This window comes from Capsicum annuum, chromosome 10, assembly GCF_002878395.1.
Source record: "Capsicum annuum cultivar UCD-10X-F1 chromosome 10, UCD10Xv1.1, whole genome shotgun sequence".
Taxonomy (NCBI): domain Eukaryota; kingdom Viridiplantae; phylum Streptophyta; class Magnoliopsida; order Solanales; family Solanaceae; genus Capsicum; species Capsicum annuum.
The window spans coordinates 170,877,287-170,902,727 of record NC_061120.1 but is presented as its reverse complement, the minus strand read 5'-3'; the positions used below and the strand labels follow the sequence as shown (position 1 = coordinate 170,902,727).

The window sequence follows — 25,441 nt, the reverse complement described above, 5'->3', positions numbered from 1 at the left end:
TAATCTCAGTACTTAGTGATATCGGAAGCTTCATAAATTTTAGTACTCTTAGTAACTTCAGTAATCTCTGTAATTTAGTAATCTCAGAAATCTCATAAACTCAGTACTCAAAAAGAGCAGTATTCTCACCGAGTTATCATATATCAGTACTATTCAGTTCAAAACCTCAGTAACCTTATCAGCTAGTAGAGTCAGACTTATTCAGATAGAAATTAGAATTCCACTGTATTCCAAGTAAAATCTCAGTAACTATAGTAATCTCTATAGATCCTCATACATCAGTATATTTTGTCAACTATGGAACTCAGTAAACTTAGAATTAGTTCATTTTAGTTATTCATGATTCAGTCTCTTCAGATGAGAGTAGAAGTTAGGACCGAGTGAACCCAAGGATGGGAACTCACCTACTAATTTAGGGCATGATTCTTAGCAGTCATCCTTGTGTTGCAGAACTATATAGCCAGCGTAGGTTGAGATATCTTAACCTGTCAGATTAGATTTGATGAGGTGGCTTAACCTGTCAGTTTAGGGTTCCCACCATTCTCCTTTAAGTACCTACCAGATAAGGGTCACTCACAGCTGTCCTTACCAGTGGCACGATATTGACACCCCTCCAGTTGGGGAAGAGACTGGACCCCAACTTAGCTATATGCGTTATTGGGGCATGTCAGTTAGACAACTTTTTCCCACAGTCTTAATTTAAGTCTCAGTCTCAGTAAAAGAACTCACATAGTTTTTTAGATTTCAGTATATCAGGACTGCCAAATACAGTCAATCAAACCAGCTCTTCATAATTTGAACTGTCACAAACAATCATTCCTTATCAGTAATACAATATCAGTCTCTCAGTATTCAGTAATACAGTATCAGATCCATAACTTATTAGTGATTTACATATCAATATCAGTAAACTCAATCTTTCAGTATCTCAGTATCAGTAAACTCATGTTATCAGTATTCAGACTCAGTAGTTAGTATCTCCACGAGTTCAGTTATTGTTACATATGCATGTATGTATTCTCACGTTCATATCAGTCAATATTGTTCATGCATATAACCCTTTGCATTTAGCCTACCTCACTTGTATACTCATTACATTCAGACATACTGACACATTTGCGCTATGGTGTTTTCTCTTATGTTACACCATAGATTCAGAGGCATGAAGCTTCAGATCAGTAGTAACATTCCAGTGTTCAGAGTTGAAGTGAGTCCTTCTCATTCGAGGACTATATAATTATTACTTCATTTATCATTTCAGTTTATTTCAGTTGTTAGATGGAGTTAGTTGGAGACATATTCTATCAACTCCTTATTCAGACAGTTTAGAGGCTTTCAAACTATAGCATATCGGACAGTTATTACAATTTTGTTTTGTTATTGTTATACCATTTATAGATATTATACTTATTAAATGTTTATTCAGTTGAACCTTACGGCCTTGCAGTACATGTTTTCTGTAATTTCATATTATATTATGTAGTATACAGGTACAGATATAAGTCATGGGTTAGATTGTCGTACTTTGGCGTCATGAGTACCGTGTAGCATTCCGTTTCAGAAAATCAGAGTATTACAAAAATAAAGCCCCAAGCCGATAACTTGATGGACAAAACAACCTTATGAAAACAGTAAGAAAAGGCATGCACAAAGTACACTATCCGGCCTAGCAGTTAGAATAATACAACAAAATTCACCAATAAGCAAAGCAGCCAGTCACCAATACACTCACAAAAACAGGAAATAAGAATAGAAAGAAACTTGAAACAAGAAACAAGAAACAAGAAACAAATAAGAAGGAAACAAGAAACCAAATAATTCATAGAGACCACACTATAGGAAGTGACTAGATATCAAAGAATAGAAGTCACCGGTATGCCTGCGTGCTGCTATTTTCCAAAAATTTTGATGTCGAAATTAATTGCTGGAATAAGGTCATAGAAAAAAAGGTCGTTGGTGCTTCACCGGAGTTTTCCTGGAGCGCCTTCTAGGTATTGCCGGGATCTGGATGCCTGCTGACATTGTTTGACCTGTTTGACCACTGCTGCATAGTATGACCATCACTGAAGTTAAGCCAGCAAGCAACCCTAAATCCACCGGCAATAGCAGTGAGGAGATAGCAATAAAGAGGAGGGAATGGCCAAACGATGAAGAGAAGTGAGAGGAGAGAGAAACTCAAAAGAGGGGTTAACCTTACCTATTGTTGGCACGACTATGCCGTCACTGGCGTTGGAGTGTGCCGGTCAGACAAAGTTGATGTTACGGTGAAATATTATGGTGAACGTTGAGGGTGTAAATTGATACTTAACCAGGATAGTGAATCTGAGATCATAGAACAAGGGTTAGAAATATGATACTATGAGTTTGAGAAGAGGTGAGTGAAATTCATTAAACCAAGGTCAAGAGACTGTTTGATGTTACATATCTTGTCATATTTTGCATGTATGTCATCAGGAGAGTCTGCTAGTACAAACAACCTATGGAGTTATAAAATCATGGAGAATATAATTCTAGCGCTCATCTTATATTGATCACAGTTTAATTAACCAGTAACTACTACTACAATTTAGTTTTAAAAAACCCCCCTTTTATTTACTAAATTATCAATTATGTAGACAAACTTTTGACAGAAGTTTGGCCTATTTCTCGTGGAATCGCCCCTAATCGTGTTTGGTCCTATATTTGATTCAAATAATATTTTACGCTTTTAAGAGGTTTAATTTGGGTGACATAAGGTCATACAAGAACCGTTGGAATATCTGTTGCACTCATAAAAGTAAGTACAGGTGTAGTATCAACAAATAAGAACAACAGTGTACTGGTAGAGTTATATGTCCAACCCAAGATGAAAATATGAATACATAACAAAAATATAGTACAACCAATATCACTACAATAAATTTGATTATCAAGGAAAACTGATTTTGTCGCATATAAGTCATTTTTGTCACAAAATATTTAGCGTGACGAAAAAAATTTGTCAATTAATCATCTCCAAAAGTGGGTAGCTAAAAGTGTAAAAAGACGATTTAGTACTTCGTCGCTAAAAGAATTGAATTAGCTACAAAAAAAACATCCCCAAATGTGTAACAATTTTGACGAATTTGTTTGTCATAAAAATGTAATTTAATTGTAGTTGATGATATGCTTGTCCCTAAAAAGTTATTAATAGTGACATAATTTCATCGTTCCTAATTATTTAGTTCAATCAACTATGACACTAATTGCCTCTAGAGTTATATATATTTCGTGGTAAACAAATGTATTTTCGTCACTAATGACAACTTTTTGCATACAATAAATACTTTCGTCCTTAAATGTATGAATTAGTGACAAATTTATTATTAAAATAAAGGTTAATAATTTCATAGCTAAATCTACCATTTTGTCCCTAAAAATAGTTTTTTTTAATGACAATATAAATTTGTCACTAATTTATAATGATTACTGACATTACGATTGCCATGAAATACAAAATTAATTTGTATCAAATAAAAAGAAAGATATTGAGACAAATACATCTATCACTAAATATAGTCAGACTTATGATGAACTAGTTCATTTTATGACAAAATATTTGTCTTGAAAAGTTTAATTTAATTGTTGCTAAAACTTACCTTTAATAATAAAATCTTTTGTCACTAATTACAAGAAAATACTTAATTATTTTATATTGGTATTAGTTTTTAAATTAGAATTGAATAAATTAAAAATAAAGTTATAAAATATGCCAGATAATGATAAAATTCACCCACAATCATAAAATTAAAAACAAAATTGTACTAAGGTAAATCTCCTTACAAGGCAAATAAAAGTAAAACAAGTTTAAAAACAAAGAAACTCTAAGTGAAATATAGCACTAAATATTACTCATATCCTAAACTAAGACAGATATGTTGAGGTTTCTTTCAAAGTACCAATAACGTGTTGAGGTTACAATTAGTCTTCAATCACTCTAATTTTATACTTGTGGAAAAGAGAAGAAAATTAAGATTGATGACATGTTTTTAGAGTTGACAGACAAAATGGCTCTACATGCTACCGCTACTTCAATGCCACAACTATAATCCATTAAACATGTAATTATGGAACATGAGTCCGTACAAAGCATGTGGAGAAAAATTAGAGCACCTTTGACATTAAACACAATGTCGTGCACTGTACCATCAAAATGAGGGATGATGAATTTAAAAAAAGAACTGGAAGCAGCAGTAAAAAGCAGTAATGATCAAGTGCAAGGAAATGGAGACAACAACAATGAGACACAAGCTCAACTGAACAAAATCACACCCAAACTAAAGAGCACAAATCAGACCAAAGAAAATGTGAAGGTGCAGGACAAACAACAACAACTTTATCAACGACAAAAACAAAAGGTATATAGATCCAAGTCACCATAAGCTAAAGATTCTACTTCTCAGGATTATCAGCAAGATACTTAGAAGTTACAGAATCAATAAAATCCCTCAGGTATTGACTTGTATGCTCCCATTTTCCAAACACCCTATATCCCTACCTACTACATGTGATGCTAGTTTTAAAGTTAGCATAGATGGTTATGTGAAGGAAGTTAAAAGGCATATGATGTAGTCTTAGAGGGGGTGGACAGTGTGAAGGTAGTACAGATTCATAATGCTTACACTAGTGAACTAAACTCTCATGTTAACACTTCTCTTATAATATGACTACACCTATTGTTCAGAAGGGGAACATTGGTACTAATCAGGTATAAGGGGAAGAGGTTACACCTGACACTTTTACTAATGATGAAGTTAATAATTATATGGAAAACTAAAAGGCTGTGTAGAGTAAAAAGAGGTGATCAGTACCCCTACCCCCTTCTCTTGGTAATGGTGATGCACTATTTTTTATTGAAGCTCTAGTTAGCTTCTAGAATTAGATGAAAGAATAGAAAGGGCAATATAGATACTCCTAAAAATCCATAGAACAAATGAGAAAGAAAAAGAGAAAAGCAATAAAAAGAAAGCAGGAAAAATTAAAGAGAGGAGAAGATACTCTCTCCCCTATATAAGGTAATAGAATCACAACCATGTAATAGGAATGACACCAACTGACAATGAAAGACTCCAAAAAGTACTTTTCCTTTCTTTCTATCCTATTTTTTTAGATTGTCTACAACTATAAGCTTTAATTTATCTAGAGTATCCTTAAGAATTGACTGAAGTAGAATAATATGGTGACATGGATGAATTTGAAATTGTTGCTCCATCTATTTTGTTGTCATTGTTGATGTAATATACAAAGATAAATGTCTTTCAGGTAATCCTAAATGCAAATGGATTCTATCATTGGTTTTACAGTTATTCATTTTGAATCGATTTTTTCACATACTCTACTAGAGATGATGAACGTGCATATGAAGAGAGAAAAGATGGTAAGCTATGGCAAGAGCTCAGAGACAAAATATGCCTTAATTGGATTGTTGTGACCAAAATTAAACAACTACTAATCTCTCAAGCTAGGGTCCCCTTGCTAGAAAAGACACTAGCCAACATATAAGGACTTTATGTTTTGTTTTAGTTCAATTCTTCCTGCCAAGGTTATTCTTCCTTGTTTAAGTTTTGTAGTGAATTGTTCTTATGAATTTTAGTATGACATACACAGAGGAGGAAGGTGTACCAACAACTATCAAACTCATAGAACTAAGCGTGCAATTAGGAGACATGGAAAGTGTTCATCTAACTGGTACAGTTTGCTTATTCTCAGGGAAGAGCTGCAAAAAAAGAAAGAATTATGGCCAGGATCTCGAATCATGTCAACTGTAAAAGGTGTAGAGTGTGCTAAGGGGAGAAAAAAAAATGAGAAATGAGAGTTGGGTAGATTGACTATAGATATTAGGAGGCACTAGTTCCTGTTACAGATAGTCAAAAGAAATCATATTAAAAGAAAGGAAAAATTATTTCCTAGAGTTTTTCATTGTCAGTTGGTGTGATGATTATCATATCGGTAACAACACTAATTGATTTTACAATTATAATCCCTGAGCCTGGTGCCCAAAATGCTACACGATGCTCATGACCTCGAAGGACCACAATCTAACCCATGACTAATATCTATACCTGTACACTATATAATATATGTATATAAATGCAGAAACATGAACTGAAAGGCAATAAGGTTCAATATCATATTAAAACATAACATCTGAGTGGGTAATTAAATACCCAAAACAACTGAAAAAACTATCTGAAACATGATAGTCTAGAAAGCCTCTATAACTGAATAATCTTAATAAGGAGTTGATGGGACGTGTCCCCAACTAACTCTGTCTAGCAAAACTGAACTGAAATAATAAAGTAGTATTCGTGTCCTCAAAGAATGAGGACTCACTGCTGAATACTGGAATGCTACTGCTGATCTGGAACTCATGTCTCTGAACCTAAGGATTTAAAATAAAAAGAAAACACCATAGCACAAATGCGTTAGTATGATGGAATATACTGAGTATGCATGTGAGGTAGGATAAATTCAAGGGTTCATATGCATGAGTAATACTACCTAACTGCCTAACATGAACATGAGAATACATGCATAAATACGTAACTATAACTGAGATTGTGATAACATAATTACTAAGTCTGAGTGTCTGGAAAAAGATTAATGCCGAAGTCTATTTCCTTTTCAGGAGGAATACCTGGAAGATCTTTGGAAAAGATATCTGAATATTTACCCACAACTGGGACTGATTCAATGCTGAGAGTTTTGGAACTAGAATCCTTAACATGAACGAGATGATAGACACATTCCTTAGATATCATTTTCCTTGCACGAAGGTAGGAAACAAGTTGACCCCTAAAAGATGAAGTACTACCCCTCCACTCTAAGATGGGCTCATTCGAAAACCAAAACTGGACTATTCTATTTCTGCATTTAATTGTGGCATAGCAGGAATAAAGCCAATCCATGCCGAGAATGACATTAAAATCAGTCATCTCTAATTCGACTAAATCTGCTGAAGTGACTTTCTGGAATATCATAACTGGGCAGTTCCTACATACCCACTGAGCTGTGATGGTTTTACCCACTGGGGTAGAGATTGAAAAGGGCTCTTCTAGAATTTTGGTACTGACTTCGAAATCTCTTGCTATATAAGGAGTAATAAAAGACAATGATGCACCTGAATCTAGCAAAGCATAAACATGCACATGAAAGATCTATAACGTACTAGTAACTACATCAAGAGAATTTTCCTGATCTTGTCGGGTATGAAGAGCATAAACTTTGTTTGGGAATTGCTCACTAGTAGCACTAAAAGTGGCACACTGCTGGTTCAGGCGACTGAAATAAGCTGTGAAACGGTTTTGCAGACCCTGATAACCCAATTGGGGACAATCTCTCACTCTGTGGGCTGGCTTGCCACAACCAAAACAGATATTTCTACCAGCTCTGCAAGCACCTTTGTAGTTCTTACCATAAGTCTGACATAGGAGATTAGTTCGGGAATTGCTAACACTTCCCTGATACTTAAAGCCTGGAGCTCTATCTTTGAACTTAGGAGCTGGAGCAATGTCTGAAAAAGGAGCTGGAACTAATGGCTTATGATGAAACTGAGAATGGTTTCCTCCTTCTGATTTGGGTTGAGAAAAGTTAAAACTGCCTGACCTTGATTTCTTATTCTGCCTCTCCCTTATCCTAATCATCTTCTCCTCTATTTTCTGAGCATGTGTCATAAGCTTGGCTAAAGTTATGTCACTATTCAGCATGGGGAATCTGCACTTATTTACCATACTATCATTCACCTCTAAAATGAACTTACTCATCTTAGCCATGCTGTCCACAACCACATGAGGAGCGTATCTGGCTAATTGAGTAAAATTAAGAGAATACTCTTTCACGTCATGTTTCCCTACTTGAGGTTGATAAACTCTAGCACCTTAGCCTCTCCCAGCTCTTGGGGAAAGAATCTATCTAAGAATGCCATGACAAACTCCTCCCACTCTATAGTACCTGCATCATCTAACCTTTCTGACTTCCAATGCTTGTACCAAGTATGATCCATATCCTGCAATTGATATGCGGCTAACTTAGTACTCTCAACAGTAGTCACCCCCATGATATTTGTCACCTTCTAAATCTGATTAAGAAATTCTTGAGGATCTTCATCTGACTTAGACCCGAAGATGGATGGAGGATTCATTCAGGTGAAGTCCTAAATCCTGGTTGTAGCTGAATTGGCCACTAGGTTGGCCAAAACGATAGCTAGTCGATCATTCTAGGCAGCTACTGACTGAGTAAGAGTAGTGAATGTGGCTCTGAACTTTGCATAAGAAACATGATCATCCAAAGGATCTTCGGGCTGAAGGCTAGCTGATTTCTTCTCGTGGGAGGTATGTTCTGAAATCAAAAAGATAAATGGATTATACTGAGAGATTAACTTGAGATTATGCTCACTGGCATGAAATGACTACTGAAAGAAGGAAAACTGTTCCTAAAACATCTTATAGCCTCTTTCGCATAAATGTGGCGCGCAACACACCCATGTACAAGACTCTACTATATGTCGCTTTCAGACTTCCTAGGACTATATTGAACCTTAGGCTCTCTGATACTAAGTTTGTAATGCCCCGAGCCTGGTGCCCAAAATGCTACACGGTGCTCATGACCCCGATAGACCACAAGCTAAATATCAGTATAATATATGTATATAAATGCAGAAATATGAAATTAAAATCCATAAGGTTCAATATCATAATAAAACTGATAATACACAACATTTGAGTGGGGTATCGAATACCCAAAACAACTAAAATAATTTTCTGAAACATAATATTTAAGAAAGCCGCTATAACTGAATAATCTTAATAAGGAGTTGATGGGACATGCCCTAACTAACTCCTTCTAGAAAAACTAAACTGAAATAATAAAGTAATAATCGTGTCCTCGAAGAATGAGGACTCACTACTGAATATTGGAATGCTACTGCTTATTTGGAACTCGTGTCTCTAAACCTATGGTGTAAAATAAAAAGAAAAAACCATGGTGAAAATGCATCAGTACGATGGAATGTACTGAGTATGCATGTGAGGTAGGCTAAATACAAAGGTTCACATGCATGAGTAATACTATCTGACTATCTAACATAAATGTAAGAATACATGCATGAATACGTAACTATAACTGAGATCGTGATAACATGATTACTGAGTTTGAGTACTGATAACATGTTTACTAATAACTAACATGACTAATATAACTGATAACATGGATGACTATATCTGACAGTCCTGAATCTGAGGGAACTATCTAATTTTCATACTGTATCTGAGTTGACTGTATCTGACAGTCCTGAAATCTAAAGAACTATCTCAGTTCTTTTACGGAGGTTGATACTAAAAATGTGGGAAGTAGTTATTTAACTGACATACCCCATATATGGTATTATAGCTAAGCTGGGGGCCAATCTTTTCCCTGATTAGAATGGTGTCAATACCGTGCCACTAGTAAAGACAAATTGTGGGTGACCCTCATCTGATAGTGTCCCTAAAAAAGAATGGTGTGACCTTTATCTGACAGTGTTTATCCACCTCATCAACCCTTATCTGACAGTGTTGATGTCTCAACCTATGCTGGCTACCTAGTTCTGTAATGCAAGGATGACTTCTAAGAATCACACCCTTATCTGACAGTGTATGTTCCAATCCTTAGGTTTACACAATGCTAATTTATACTCCCATCTGAATAGACTATGAATATAATTAACTAAATTGTACATGGACTGAGCTTAGAAAATTCCATTAACTGATGGAATACTACTGATATCTTATAACTGACTGAGTTCATGAGATTACTGAGATTTCCTGAGTCATATGACTGACTGACTGAATTCTACTGGCATGTCTTGATTGTGGATATCATGAAAACATGACACTGGCTCTAGGCACACAACTATATTTTTCGGGTACAAGTACCCCCAGGACTTGATAGAAAGAAACTGACATAGCATGACTTTCTTTAATACATGACCAACGTGAACAATCCATAATACAATAAGTTGGAGAGTTCATGAAGTTCATGGTTATCATAATCTTGTTCATGGTAGGAATGCATATAATCAAAGTCAGAAGTTCATCAATCTAGTTTCATGAGCATTCCATCAACTATCATAACGCACAACAATACCATGAAAGTTATATTGAACTTAAGAGAATATCATACATTCATCATTTAGGTCATAATTTGGCTATTAGGAATGGTTTCTAGTCTCTTAGGCATTTTATAAAACACCTTGCATGCACCACTTAGGGCATAGGTATCATTATTAATTAATGTTTCAAAACACCATAATTCAACTAACATGTCATCCTAGTTCCATAAAAACACATAAAGATTCTATCTTGGAATCATTCACCACGTAAACATGATCAACAATCAAGTCATAATATGAACATCATAGTATATAGTTTAAAATAGGGTTCTTGAGCTTCATGGAAGAAAGGAGTCCATAAATCAACACAACGCATACCTTACTATATGATTCTTGAAAGATTCACAGAGGAACTTTGATGGTTTGGGCCTTCAAATTGAAACCCTTGTTCTGGTTCATGAGAGAAATTTATGAAAAAGAGTATATTTTGGTGTTTTTGAGCCTTAATCCCGTGTTTATGAGTATATAAAGTATGGGGAAAAGGTCCATTTTTCCCTTGAACGCTGGCTGGAAGCTGGAAAATTTGCCAGATGCGATGGAGCATGCATCACATGCTCTATTCCTCCGCACTGGAGCATGCGTCGTATACTCTATCATATGCTAGGACCCCTGAGATGGAGAATGCGTCGCATGCTAATCGCATGATGCTACTGTTTCAAAATCCAAACATGCCCTAAATGGATTCTGAAAATTCCGAAACTTACTCAAAATGTACTATTGACTTGCCCGATCACAACGCAACTTGAAAATCAAAAAATAGATGTCGGAAAGGTCATCAAATAAATCTCCGAAGTGTGAAGGTCTAGAATGAGACTAAGTGTTGAATACTTAGCTATAATTTTCTAAGTATTGGACCTTCTAAAGAGCTCTTAGGAGATAAAAGAGCTGAATTTTGACGCAAAGTTTTGCGGGGTCTTACAACAATCTGAAGGCAAAATGCATGGTCGAACTAATTAGTAAGTAGTTTCTTCCCATCATCCTCTCCACTAGGAGGGAGGAGAAGGACAGAAAAGAACTCTTTGAATAGTTAATGACATGTCAACTAGAAACATATCTTCATCAAATATGGATTAATGAATCATGTCTTAAACAAATGATTAAATGTAATGCATTTGGCAAAATGCTTACATATCTCATAAATATTCAGAGAGGAGCACTATTAGTATTAGCAAACTATGAAGCTGCAACAATTTACAAAATTTATAAATTGTTAATTTTGAAAGTGTAATACCACTTCACCCTACAAAATTCAGGAATATTCAGACATATCAAACCTTTCATTTTTTAAAGGTAAAGAAGCAATGTAGAAACTTCAAGGTTTACTAATACTAATATTTCCCCCTCTCGAATTAAGAAATACATAATAGCAAGTTATGGGATGTATAATGCAACTTAGAACACAATGAATTGGTATTCAAGATCAAGTCCATCCCCATACAATTCCATAAAAATATCAAAAGGTCTTTGATTTTCGTATTGTAAGATTTAAGCGGTATCAATAACAAAATTCATTTTCTAAAAAGAGACAACCACAAAGAGACATGAATGAAAAGTAATGTAAAACAAATACTCATGCAGAGCATTCACAACGTAGAAAAACTGAGGAAAGCATACTAACCGAAGTTGTGAGAGGAAAGTAGTCAAACAGATCTGTGAAAGTCTTCCACATAATGGCATTACCATATCTGTGAAGTTGAAATGCAGTCAATCAACACATATTTGTAGGTAAAATACTTAAATTCTTATGAAACTTATAATCACATCAAAAGAATAAAGGAATATAACGGAACAGTCTGACTTAAGTTAATGAAAAGAGACTAGACTGTTAGAAGATTCTAACTCACACTTTTAGAATTAAAAAAAGTTCAAGGTATATTTAAGGAAATTAAAGAGACAATAGATGAAATGCATCATTTAAAACTTACTAAAAGGAGTATATCAAGATTCTGAAGAAGTTGATAGTGTAATTCTGGTTTTTTTAATACTGTGATGCCCAGACCAGCCTGCACACCTTGAATAATCCACGAGGTGTTTGCTACCTCCCTCCATCATAGGTAATACTTCTGTCCTCCAAGGCTTTGAAAGATGGAAATAGAGATTTGGACCTGATTTCATGGTTTTGACTCAGTCCATTGACAACTAGACCATATTCTTAGATGTATAACATAATTTCTATTTTATCCAAGTAATGGATGTTGATTTAGAGCGCTAGTACAAGTAATCCTTCCCAAATTTGCTTAACACACTTTTATTGGAATTAGTCAGAAAGGAGAACTCTCAAGACTCTCAGTTTAGAAACACATCCTTTTTATATTAGATCCAGCCACAATATTGTTGGTTGTCATCAGGTCTTTTCTGAAGTTTTGAATAAATCTTAAACTTAGCGACCCAAGAAATATGGAATTTTAAGATGAATATAATACATAACAATTGGTTTAGAAAATCAGACCCTTACAATTTAGGATGAACGTGTTCATAAGGAATAAGATGAACTTACAAAAACTGATCAAATAATAAATAGTTATGCATAGTGTTCGCAACCACTTTAGAAACCTGTAGATGTCCGAAAACCCAAGATTAATAGAAATAAAAAGATCAAATGGATTCTCTAAATATGGGTGCATAACACAACTAATTACTCAGTAAAAGGAACAACCTCAGGGGACTCAAATTCTATGAAGACAAAATGCTTTGATTTTCCTATCTGTCACGAGGAAAAGACACAAGAAAACAGAATATAACAAAATAATCAAAAGATTACCACATAGAGAATAATAAAAGTAGAAATGTATTATGGACTTAAAAAATTGAAGAATATATCCAACGCGTAGCCCTTAGCTCTAGAAGCCATATTTTTACACATCTTAAGGCTTAGAACGAGGACAAAGAAAACACAATGTGAGAAATGTAAACCTTCCATTTCATTCTTATAAAATCCATGTAGGATCCTTCCAATATACAACACTATGGCTTTACTTTCCCGTGCTTCAGTATCTGGAAGTTTTCTAGCCAGCCCACCTTCCAACGGCTATAACGTATAGGAAAAACATAAACCAAGAAAAGCAAGCCATCACCAAAAAATAATCTTCTTTCTTCTTATCTTATACAATAGAACTACCGATTGGTTACAGTAAAGATACCAATGTAATTGTTGGGAGTGAGAACAAAGTCACACTATTGGTAGTTGAAAAGATTGAGAAACTAATTGCAAGGTGTAGGATCTCTTAATGGTGTGAGGTCTTATTACAAAAACAGTTGTGGGCTTGGTCCAAAGTAACAATATCACACCTTGTTAAGACCTTTAGGCCAATTTATCCCAACAATTGCTATTAGAGTCTTAAGTTCGAGATGAGTATTATAAGTGGAATATGATGGTGTGATCTCGATTTACTTTCTCTCAGAAAAGCATACATAAAAAAAAGAAGCTAGTTACCCCTATAACGATGTAAAAGAATTTACATACTTCATAAGGATCTTATACGCATATAGGCTACTTCTAGCAGAACTGGCCTATAAGTAATTAAGAATGGTGGCTAGTTTCATCAAATGTGTGGGAATTTATTAGCCAAAATAACATTTAAGAATTTTTTTCCTTTAAATTCCCTTTACAATCCTGCATAGAAAAGATATTCTAAAAACTCTTGAACATGAAATTTCCTCTCTCCAAGAATTCTAACTAGTAAAGCTACTCCTAATTTCAAACGATTTTATTATCGTGGAACATTTGACACGTTTGTCCGACTCTCTTGAAATTTTACTAATATTTTAAGCAAATCGCTAAACAGCTCCTGAATAAAAACCTACATACTGAAGAAACTCACCGATACTGTTTCCACGAAATAGTATCCACAAGCTACATAATCTTCCATAAATAGATAATTAGTGTCAGAACACTGTAAGTAAAACAAAAATAGGACATGTTAGAAAAATAAATTCAACTAGCATCACCTTCATTAAAGTAAAAGCATTACAAATTTACCAAAATTAAAGAGAAAAATTACCAACAAATGAACCCAATTGTTGCTCTTTGCAAGTAACACTTTATAGTTTATAGCTCATTAACCGTAATAATTAGCTAGTCCTGGCATATTATAGAAATGATTAACCATCTCATAAGATTTCCAAGGTCATCACATTCTTAATCCTTCTCTTGCATATGGTTTTGTTTAGCCCTCAACTTATATGAAGGGACTATATCAAAGACCTATCCTTGGAGGGAAAAAGAAGTTGATTATGGTAACAAAGCTATACCTCAATAGTATAACAATATATGCACCCTTGTTTGTTGTTCTACAAATCATATGAGAAAAATATACCTGTACTTTCCGTCCTCAGCAGAAAGATAGACTTTTCCAACCAAATAACTAACATATTTTCAAATGTTCATTGCTACCAAGAAAGGAAGTGAATTGATAACTGCAACATACCTATACTTCAATATATAGATAGGTATATATGCACCCTCTCTTATAACTCTACAAATAATATTAAGAACAGTTCAACTTCCTTCTTTAGCAGAGAGACAGAGTTGGGGAGGGAGAGAGAAGTTTTTTACAAACAAATACCTAATGTGTTTTTATTTGTTCATTGCTAACATGGTTTTAGATGTTCATTTCTATCAAGCAAGGAATGAAAAATTAGACAACCAAACATCCATAAAGAGAAATAGAAAGAAAGAGACAAAAATTGTAGGTACCTTCCCACCAATACGAAAAAGCTCAACAAGATTATGGAATTGGTCGTGAATATCACCACATATAGTCATAGTCACAGGGCTTTTCACAGGCTGCAACAACAAAGTTAAGACAGTTCAATCCTATAGCCAAATACTTATGCACATCTAAATCTTTCTTAATAAGACACACATACAAGTTAGAGAGATTTCTTTAGTTAATCAGATAATAATTTACATCTTTTAAGTTCTATCTCAAATACTCTGCATCAACATGATCATGTATTAGATAGTTTCATATAAACCAGATCAACTACTATGTTATGCATATTAAGGTAAGTTGAAGCCTCGATTTCATGTTTGTGGACTAAAGCTCCAACAATCTCGAGGAGATAACAAGAGTTCACAGAATACTAGGATGCCTATGTTTATAAAGAAATTATCTAATTATCTAACACAAAACACCCATCAACACTCTTGCTATAATCTATAATACTCTTCAAAAAGGTTGATAGGTGCGTGTCAAATCTTCCAAAAAATAGAGCATTTTTTAAGGAATCTGGCAAGGTTGTGGCAACATTTTAGGAGAGTTTCGAAAAATATAGGGTATAATAATGTCGATGAAATAAATACATTCTTTAAATAAAGAAAACATAAATATCTAACATAATAGGTCATGAAATTGCTCCACTAATATTCATGGAGAGACAAATCAAGACCTATTTTATATAGATTGAAACTTTAATACAAAGTGATTAACAAGCATAATTCAAGTCTTAAGTCAGAAACAAAAAGAAGAATTTTAAGTCCAAACCAACGTTTACCTCCTTCCTCCCTTGCTAAGAAGATAAAAGACAACAGAAAATGAAAGTGAAAAAACAGTCACTAAAACAATCGTACCTGCACGTTGCTTTCATCCATTAAGATCTTCGTTGTTTTCTCATATGTTGGTGGTTTTATTGAAATTCTTTTGGAGACAAAAACCTAAAAAAAAAAAAATAAGCACCAAAAAAGGTTTCTTTCTCCATTTTTCCTCTTTAGGTGATTCTCTTTGGTGTGATATTTACCCCAAGTAAATATTACAAATATATTTTTTGTAAAGAAATTAATATTAATTAATAATATTTGATTTTTGATTAAGATTATATATAAGAGAAAATTTAATATACTTCCTCCATATCAAAATAATTAAATTTCAAAATAAATAAATTTTTTAAAGCCCAGGAAAATTGTTGAAATTTTTTTTCATATTTACCCTTTCATTTAATGAATTTCTTAATCACTTCATATTTTCTAAGAGAATAAAATCCAACACAATTAATAAATTTGACTTTTATTTTTAATTAGTTTAAATTTTATTTTAAGTAGTTTAATTTTTTATTTTAAGATCAAATTTTATCTAGATGGTTCTATTTTTAATTATTTATTTTAAGTTATATTGGTTGATTTGAATTTGGCAATGAGGACCTCTAATAAGAGGTCACATGGTAAAAATAATTTTGAAAAATCACCATTACAAAATAATGGCACGAGTGAATATTTCTATGACGACAGTGACCTAGATGAGCCAAACTTTCAATATTAGTGGCATGGATGAGACAAAATCATTCCCAACACAACCTACCTCGTATCTTAAATGTTTAATTTTGATCCACTATTTAAAACCATCACACCAACAAAGTTAATCATAATGCTCTTCTTGATATTAGTTCTCTCCTTAATTAACTAGACATATGAACTATATTATCTTTTAAACTTGACTTTGTGTTTTTATTCATAGTATTTTTTATGTAATTTATTTTTAAACCTCTTGTATGAAAATTCAAAAAAAAAAATTAAAGGGGTGTGGCTGGGCTAGGTGGGTCGAGATGGGGAGAGTGAGCAATGTAAGAAAAAAAATTAAATATCTTTTTTTTTTTGAGTGGGGGTGGGGGGGTGTAAGAAAGAATTCCCTTTTTAAAAAAAAATTTAAAAATATTTTTTTGAGAAGGGAAGGGGGGTCGGGATAAGGGGAGGTGGGTGGGGTAAATTTTTTTTAAAAAAAATAATAAATTTTTAAAGATATTTAACTCTTTTTTGGTGGGTAGGGGGTGGGTAGGGGTCGGGGATAGTGTAAGAGAAAAAAAATTCAATTAAAAATTATTTACTACAACAATTTTTTCAAGACGAAAAAAAATAATTGAAGCAACTAACAAAAATTTAAACTATTAAAAGTGGGACTATAATTACTAGGTTTAAACATCTTTATTGGTCAAAGTTGGACATCATTGCGAACCCATTTGGGTTGATAATTTATGATGAGTTTATTTGGACTGATCCAAATTAGTTCCATCTTCAAAATCACTCTAATCCAACCAATTAAAACATGGGCGAATTGAACAGATCATATGAATTTGGGCTAGTTTTGTCACGTCTATACAAAGCCTTATATATTTAAGACCACATATTCTTAATTTTCTTTTCTTGAACTCTCTACACAACTAAAAAGCTTTATATTAAAATAAAATTGAGTGAAAGAATAATACAATAAAAATGTTGTACATAATTTCTTTTTCATAAATTCTATGACAGAATAGATTCATATAGAATAAAATCATTGAATACATATTATACAACAAAATTACTATACATAAGAACATAAAATAACATATTTGTACTAGTGTTAAAGAAAACAATGCTCGAGAAAATTGTACAAACTTACATGAGTAGGAGCATAAGAAATATAGTTTGTCTACATATAATATTAAAAACTGAAATAGGAAAAAAAATCAAATTAGAAAATTAAACTATTCATTGCAATAAAATTTAAAAATTCTCTATCACAATTTTCATCTTCTCAACACCTACCTCAGTACTTAGGAGTTGGGAGCACCTCTTGAGAACTGATATGTGTGGTTTGTTAGGTCTTGGTTCAACAATTACTATAAAAATTTCACTCAATAAATGTTTCAGGCTTAGAAGAACATTACATTCTCCATTAAAAAGTAAATTTGAGGAAATGAAATTTTTTAAGTTTTATCATTTAATAGAAGAAAATAATTTTTTAAAAATTTCTCATGTATCAATGAAAATTTCTTAGATATAAAAATAAAAATCTCTTATAAATAATTTTTAAAAAACTAAAAAAATATCTACAACTTAGAAAACTATTCTCTAATAAAATTTAAACTATTTAACCAAAAATTTCAAACTACTTTTATAAAAGAAGTGTGTCACATAACTACATATTCCTCATTAAATAAAGAACATATAAAGTATTTCTGGCCCAACTATTACCAAAATAGATTCAAAATATTATGCTTGAATTATAATAAATATGTGATCCCTAATTTATCTCACGTGAGTACATCCAATCAAAGGTTACATACTGGAATTAAGATTAGATTTGCAAATATCATTTTCTAATTTTGTTGAAATATGAGGGCCTACAAAAACTTTTAAAATATTCAGCAGCCTTTCTGCTTCATGCTTCCGTTCATTCATCAATCATTAAATTATAAAAATTCAACATTGACTTTCACTAAAGAAAATAAACAGAAAGTAAAAACATGGAAAACATGATAAAACTTACGAGTTATTTCCACGAATAGTTATCCATATTTTAGAAATTACCTTCAAATATCATTTTTATTTTATTTAAGACAAGAATATCACCTAAATATCCCAATTTTCCTTAAAAAAATACTTAACACTTCAAAACATTCTTTACTTCTAATTGACATGCCATGTCACTAAATTTCATTTTATTAATAACAGACCTATTTATCTCTTCAATTTCATTTATTCAAACTTATGTCTTACAAAGTACAAAAAAAATGTAAATAATGTGAAAATTTATCTGAAAATTAAACAAAAGAATTTTTAGGTAATCTAGTTTCCTATAAAAATTTTACCAACAAAAATCGATGGCGAACCTATGATCTTTTTTGTTGCCAAACAAAATTCAATGAGAAAACTTTAATATGTATTATTACCTGAAAGTTTTAATTTGGACGTAAATTATTTGCAAATTTTTATGCAAGATAGTTTTTGATAAATTTATAGTGAAAAGATGAATTTTTTCTTGCAGTTTTTTCACAAGTAATTGCCTATAAATAAATCAACTAAATCCATAGTGTAAGACATAAATTTTTTTTAAAAATATTATTATTTTTAATTTGTTTTCTTAAATTTACCGTTAGATTTATATTTTATTTTATTATCAACTTAAATGTCAATTTATATTCGTACTTCAAAATCAAATAATAATTGATTGAGTAATAATTTAAAAATTCATTTGTAATAGTACTATATTAAATAATTTTTATTTCCTTCAAAAAAATGGATTTTATTCTTTTATTCTCATATAAATAACAAATTTAATGTCTAAAATATGAAATTCTTCATTTTATTTCCTTACATTTTAAGAATGTTTAGTATATAAAATAAATGACAAACAAAATTAAAAGAGTGTCAATTCATATAAGTACTAGAGTTTTAAATATTATTAAGGGGTGAAATAAATAACTAAATAAAAGGAACTTTGAAAAGTACAAACCAAATAAATAATTTAAGCTTTTGGTGTAGTTAAATTAATCTACAATTACTAATACATCACTTGTATTTTTAAAAAAAATATAGGATAAAACTTTAGTTAAATAAGTTTGATAAGTTAAATAAATCTATTTATAAAAAAAAAAATTTAATTACATGGCATTTTAAGTAGGAGAGAGAAGAACTTTGTGGTGTTAATGAGTATATTTTGTGGAAAATAAGAAGAGTTGGATGATATTTTTGTCCTAATTAAAATAAAAGTGATATTTGTAGGTAATTTTTCAAACATGGGTGACCATTTTGTGAATTTACTCTAAAACTTACTCAAGTATTGATAAATGACATGAGTTTGAGGGAGGATTTCTTTGATATTGGTTTATTGAGAATATGAGAATGTTTTATATGAAGAATATGCATATACTTGATATGTGATGAGAATGATTAATGTAAATTAAATAGATTAAATTGTAAAATAGCACAAAAATTTTCTCTTTCCTCACTTTTTCTCTCTACTAACGTTCACAAACAAACAACGTGCCTTCTCAACGTCACTTTTGACGTGACTGGGTCGGCTTCGGCAAAGCAAACACCGGCGGCGTAACATCGCCGGCAAAGGTAAGGTTTCTACTCCCTTTCTCTCTCTCTCCCCTCTTCTCTTTTCTTGGTCTTCCTATCCCTCCTTCGGCCTCTTTCCACACAACCTACCATTGTGCCTTCGCCAGAGGTGTGGGGTTTCATTCTCGACTCCTGTGATGATAATAGAGAAAGCAACACCGATGAAGGGAGCAAATTTTTGTGGTGACGATGGCTTATTAGATCCCACACCAGATTTAATCCAACGATCCTCCAGCGAAGTTTTAAGGACGTGATTCCGGCAACACACCTCAATATATCCTGGTGAATTCTATCCTTTCTCTGAATTCTAACATTGCTCTTTATTTATTGATTTCTTTATTTCTGTATATTTTCTTTTTAGTTCTCTATATTTCTTTATTTCTCTAGCATCTGTTGTACTAGAATTTTGGTTGCATTTTGTGTTTTGCATGAGCTGTTTATTGGTATTGCTGTTTTACCCTTTGTTGTACATTGTGTTGAGTCGTGGCTTGGGTTGCACATGGTGGATTAGGGTCATGTCCTGTGGGTCCTGGAGGGGCTAGGGTGGGTATGAGCGTTGATGTTGGGTTAGGTCCGAGATGTGGAGTGCAAGGTATTAAGGGAGGGGATAAGAGATTCGATAGTTTGAGGGTTGGGTCGTGGAACATTGGGACCCTGCAGGGTAAGTCGATAGAGCTGATTAAGATTCTTAAGAAGAGAAAGATTAATATTACCTGTGTCTATGAGACCAAGTGGGTAGGTTCCAAGGCTAGGGATGTAGATGGGTTCAAGTTGTGGTATTTAGGTAGTGATAGACGCATGAATGTCGTAGGTATCTTAGTGGACGAGGAGCTTAGGGGACAGGTAGTGGAGTTTAAAAGGGTTAGTGATAGGGTTATGATTATTAAGTTAGTCTTGGGGGGTTTACTTTGAACATCTGTAGTTCGTATGCACCTCAGGTGAGCCTAGGCGAGGAGGAGAAGAAGAATTTTTGGGAGGTTTTGGCCGAGATGGTTATAGGAGTGCATAGTTTGGAGAAGATTTTTATAGAAGGGGATTTCAATGGGCACATCGGGTCTTTGCCGTTAGTGTACGATGATGTGCATGAGGGCTTTGGGTTCGGGGTTAAGAATGATGAGGAAACTGCTCTTTTGGATTTTGCGAGGGCCTTTGGGTTGGTGGTTGTGACTTCTAGCTTTCCAAAGAAGGAAGATCACTTGGTTACTTTTCGGGGTAGGGTAGCCAAGACTCAGATTGACTTCTTGCTGCATAGGAAGGGGGATAGAGCTTTGTGTAAGGATTGTAAGGTAATTTTGAGCGAGAATCTTGCGACCCAGCACAGACTTCTGGTGATAAACCTAGTTATCAAGAAGGACAAGATGAGGCAGGGTGGGAAGGGTCGACCTAGAGTAAGGTGGGGCAGTTTACCTCCAGTTAGAGCTATGGAGATAGAGGCAAAATTAGAGGGGATGGGGGTATGGGAGCGCAGGGGGAACATAGATAGTATGTGGGATAAGACTTTTGGTTACATCAAGGAGGATGATAGAGAGGTATTGGGTGTCTCGAGAAGCTGGTCCTGTCAGTATCGGGGGGATTAGTGGTAGAATGAAGAGGTTAAGAAGAAGGTGGACACAAAAAAGGCAGCTTATGCTAAGCTGGTTGAGAGTAAGGAGGAAGATGAGAGGCGGGTGAGCAGGGAGGAGTACAAGTTTGCTAAGAAAAAGGCTAAGTTAGCAGCGGCTGCTAAGACAATATCTTTTGAGAGTTTGTATAAGGGGTTAGAGGAGAAAGGTGGGGAGAAGAGGTTGTTCAGGCTATTAGAGAAGAAAGGTGGGGAGAAGAGGTTGTTCAGGCTTGCCAAGGTTAGGGAGCGGAAGGGTCGTGATATGGACTAGGTGAAGTGCATTAAGGGGGAGGATGACAGAGTTTTGGTGGATGATGCCCTCATTAAGAAAAGATGGTAACCGTATTTTCATAGGCTCTTGAATGATGAGGGGGACAGAGGTGTTGTCTTAGGGAAGTTGGATCACTTCGAGGAGTATCGCAACTTTGGATTTTATCGGCGTGTTAAGGTAGGAGATGTCAGTGAGGCTATTCACAAGATGCAAAGGGGCATGGCGATGGGGCCCGATTAGATTCTGGTGGATTTTTGGAAGTTCTCTGGTAGGATAGGGTTGAGGTGGCTGATCAAATTGTTTAACAATATTTTTAAGTCAGCAAAGATGCTCGAGGCGTGGAGATAAAGCACAATGATTCCTTTATATAAGAACAAGGGTGACATTCAGAGTTGTAATAACTATCGGGGTATTAAGTTGTTGAGTCACACGATGAAGATTTGGAAGAGGGTGGTGGAGCGGAGGTTAAGGAAGATTATGTCTATTTCGGAGAATCAATTTTGTTTTATGCCTGGTCGCTCCACGACTGAGGCAATTCACCTAGTGCCAAGACTGGTAGAGCAGCATAGAGAGAGGAAGAGGGATCTTCACATGGTGTTTATTGACTTAGAAAAGACGTAATACAAGGTCCCTAAGGAGGTTCTTTGGAGATGCTTGGAGGTGAGAGGGATTCCGGTGGTATACATCAGAGCGATTAAGGACATGTATGAGGGGCCGAAGACTCGGGTAAGGACAGTGGAAGGAGATTCTGAGCATTTTCTGGTCTTGATAGGGTTGTATCAGGGATCAACTCTTAGTCCTTTTTTGTTCGCTTCGGTGATGGATGTGTTGACGCGGAATATACAAGGCGAGGTACCTTGGTGTATACTTTTCGCGGATGATATATTTTTGATTGATGAGTCGCGACAAGGGGTTAATGATAAGATGGAGGTTTTGAGACAAACTCTGGAGTCTAAAGGTTTTCGATTGAGTAGGACCAAGATGGAGTACTTGGAGTGCAAGTTTAGTGACTCGAGGCAAGAGGAGAAGGAGGTAATGAAGTTGGATTCTCAGGCGATTTGTAAGAGGGATAGTTTTAAGTACCTTGGGTCTACCATTCAGGGGAATGGAGAGATAGATGAGGATGTCTCTCACTGTACTGGGGCAGGTTGGATGAAATGGAGGCTCACTTTGGGAATGTTATGCTATAAGAAGGTGCCCCCAAGCTAAAAGGTAAATTCTATAGAGTTGTAGTCCGACCTGCTATGTTGTATGGAGCGGCGTATGAGCTGGTTAAGAATTCTCATATTCAAAGGTTGAAGGTGGCGGAAATGAGAATGTTGTGTTGGATGTGTGGATTCCTAAGGGCTGACAGGGTTAGGAATGAAATAATACGGGAGAAGGTGGAAGTGGTATCGGTGGAGGATAAAATGCAGAAAGTGCGGTTAAGATGGTTTGGTCATGTTATAAGGAGGGGCACAAATGTCCCAGTTCATAGGTGTGAGAGGTTGGCCTTGAAAGGTTTCAAGCGGGTTAGGGGTAGACCGAATAAATACTGGAGAGAAGTGATTAAACATGACATGGAGCAGTTACAGCTGACTGAGGACATGACCCTGGATAGGAAGATATAGAGGAAAAACACTACGATAGAGGGCTAAGGGTGTGGTTGAGTCGTAGTCAGTAATTAGGTGGATCTTGGTGTCCGTTGTTAGGCAATGTACATTATTTTTGTGGATGTCATTTCTATGTTATTTTATCTTGTTCTATGCTTTTGATGCATTTGCATACTGCATTTTATCTTAATCCAGGGGTCCATCAAAAATAGTCTCTCTACCTCTTGAGAGGTAGTGGTATGGACTGCGTACACACTACCCTCCCGAGACCCCACTATGTAGGAATATACTGGGTTTGTTGTTGTTGTTGTAAATAGATTTCATTGTAGTTGGTAAATGGTTTTAAGATTAGGGAAAGGACAGAAACAACACTTCAAATTAAACTATTTCCATGAAAATGGTCATGGAATTTAAATTCCACTTTCTAGCCATTTCAATTTACTGACTTCCTCTATACAGTTTCTACACACCTTCTATACAGTTTCTATACATATCTTATACATATAAATATTCAATGCGAAGATTATACAGTTTTGATGCACAATTTATACAATAACTATACATTTTTTACACTTTTTATACAACAATTATATAATTTTCATACATTTTCTATATATTTTTACATATATTTTATACATATACATATTTGATAGAACTATACAATTTCTATACATATATCTTATATAGATACATATCCTATTTAACAATTCTATCATTTTTATATATTTTAATTATTATTTTTAGATAATAAAACAAAATAGAATATTTGATCAATTAAAAAATTTATAACAAAAAAATTGAAATATTTTTAAAAGGGCCGGATTGCCCAAGTTGAATACTGTATTAATAGTTAATACACTGTATCAGTATTGTATATTGACTGTATATGGACTATGTAGGCCAAAATGACTCAAATTAGGAAATGGCTATAAAGCAAAAATAGTATATCCGACTGGCCACTTTTTGAAAAGTTTTCAAACTTGGACTATTTGTTTTAAAAAGTATTGTAGAGTGTCCTTTTCCCTTAAAGATTTGCACGTTATATTTTGAGAGTGACCAAATTGCTGAAATTGGATTAACATTATGCATCACTCTTAATTAAGCAGTGTATAACTATTTGTGGTTTTATTATTCTTCGAATTGCCAATGACTTTTTCAATTATTTTTCCTCCACAAAAATAATAAAATATTTTGGAAAAATATTACATAAATTTACGATATTTACCGCTATAGCGACACCCGACTTTTGTAGCGGTATTGATTACTTTGACCACTACTATAGCAGTAATTTTATCACTATAGCTCTCACTGCTATAGTGGGGTACCAATTGCTATAGCGGTGTCGACGGGATAAAAATTTCATCTTCACCAAAAAAAATTCTATATTTGCAACATACCTTAATCAGGCATTCCAAATAATGCCAATCATGCGAAGTTCAATTATCAAAGTCCTACATACCCAAATTTAATTTTGTAAAATCTTATCAGTTCCTTACCATCTTAGCTAACTAAATTCATACCAAAGTCACCCAGTTGATCTAAATTAATAACAGATTTCTCTAGACCGTAGTCACTCCGAAATCGATCAAAACTAACCCAGCCTGAATTTTATAAATTTTAAACCGAAAGAAATTTGGAGTTTACAGTAGTTACCCCCATATCTTTATCGAATGAGGTACTTCATTGATTTTAGTTCAAGGATAAACTAATGTCTTAGTAGTGAATACTGTAACAACCTGATATGTGAAAATTTGATTTTTATATAATTTGACTATTTTGCTCTTCTCCATAGTTGTTATATGTTAATTTTAAGGTGTGGAGATAGTTGGCATCATTCCTAATAATTCAATAATGATTTGGGAGGATTTGAGGCTTTAACAAGACATTTAGTTAACTGCAGTCAACATTTTATGTTTCGAGTGTTGGATGGCAATTTGGACATTTCTATAAGATTTGAAATGTTGATTTTGGGTTTGTAGTGAGGTTGGTT

General features: G+C 33.9%; 1 protein-coding gene and 1 pseudogene across 1 annotated transcript; one reads left to right on the top strand and one right to left on the bottom strand.

Annotated features, from left to right (window-relative positions):
• Positions 1–4,181: 4,181 nt before the first annotated feature.
• LOC124887834 lies at positions 4,182–5,885 on the top strand (annotated as a pseudogene).
• A 5,765-nt stretch (positions 5,886–11,650) lies between these two features.
• On the bottom strand, positions 11,651–19,974 carry LOC124887833 (serine/threonine-protein phosphatase PP2A-4 catalytic subunit-like). The gene is made up of 10 exons (XM_047397749.1): positions 19,888–19,974; positions 15,738–15,821; positions 15,662–15,676; positions 14,862–14,951; positions 13,987–14,058; positions 13,059–13,193; positions 12,822–12,869; positions 12,663–12,718; positions 11,784–11,850; positions 11,651–11,680 (listed from the first exon to the last, which is right to left on the bottom strand). The coding sequence occupies exons 1-10, from the start codon at positions 19,972–19,974 to the stop codon at positions 11,651–11,653; spliced, it is 684 nt and encodes a 227-aa protein (XP_047253705.1).
• Between the last annotated feature and the right edge of the window lie 5,467 nt (positions 19,975–25,441).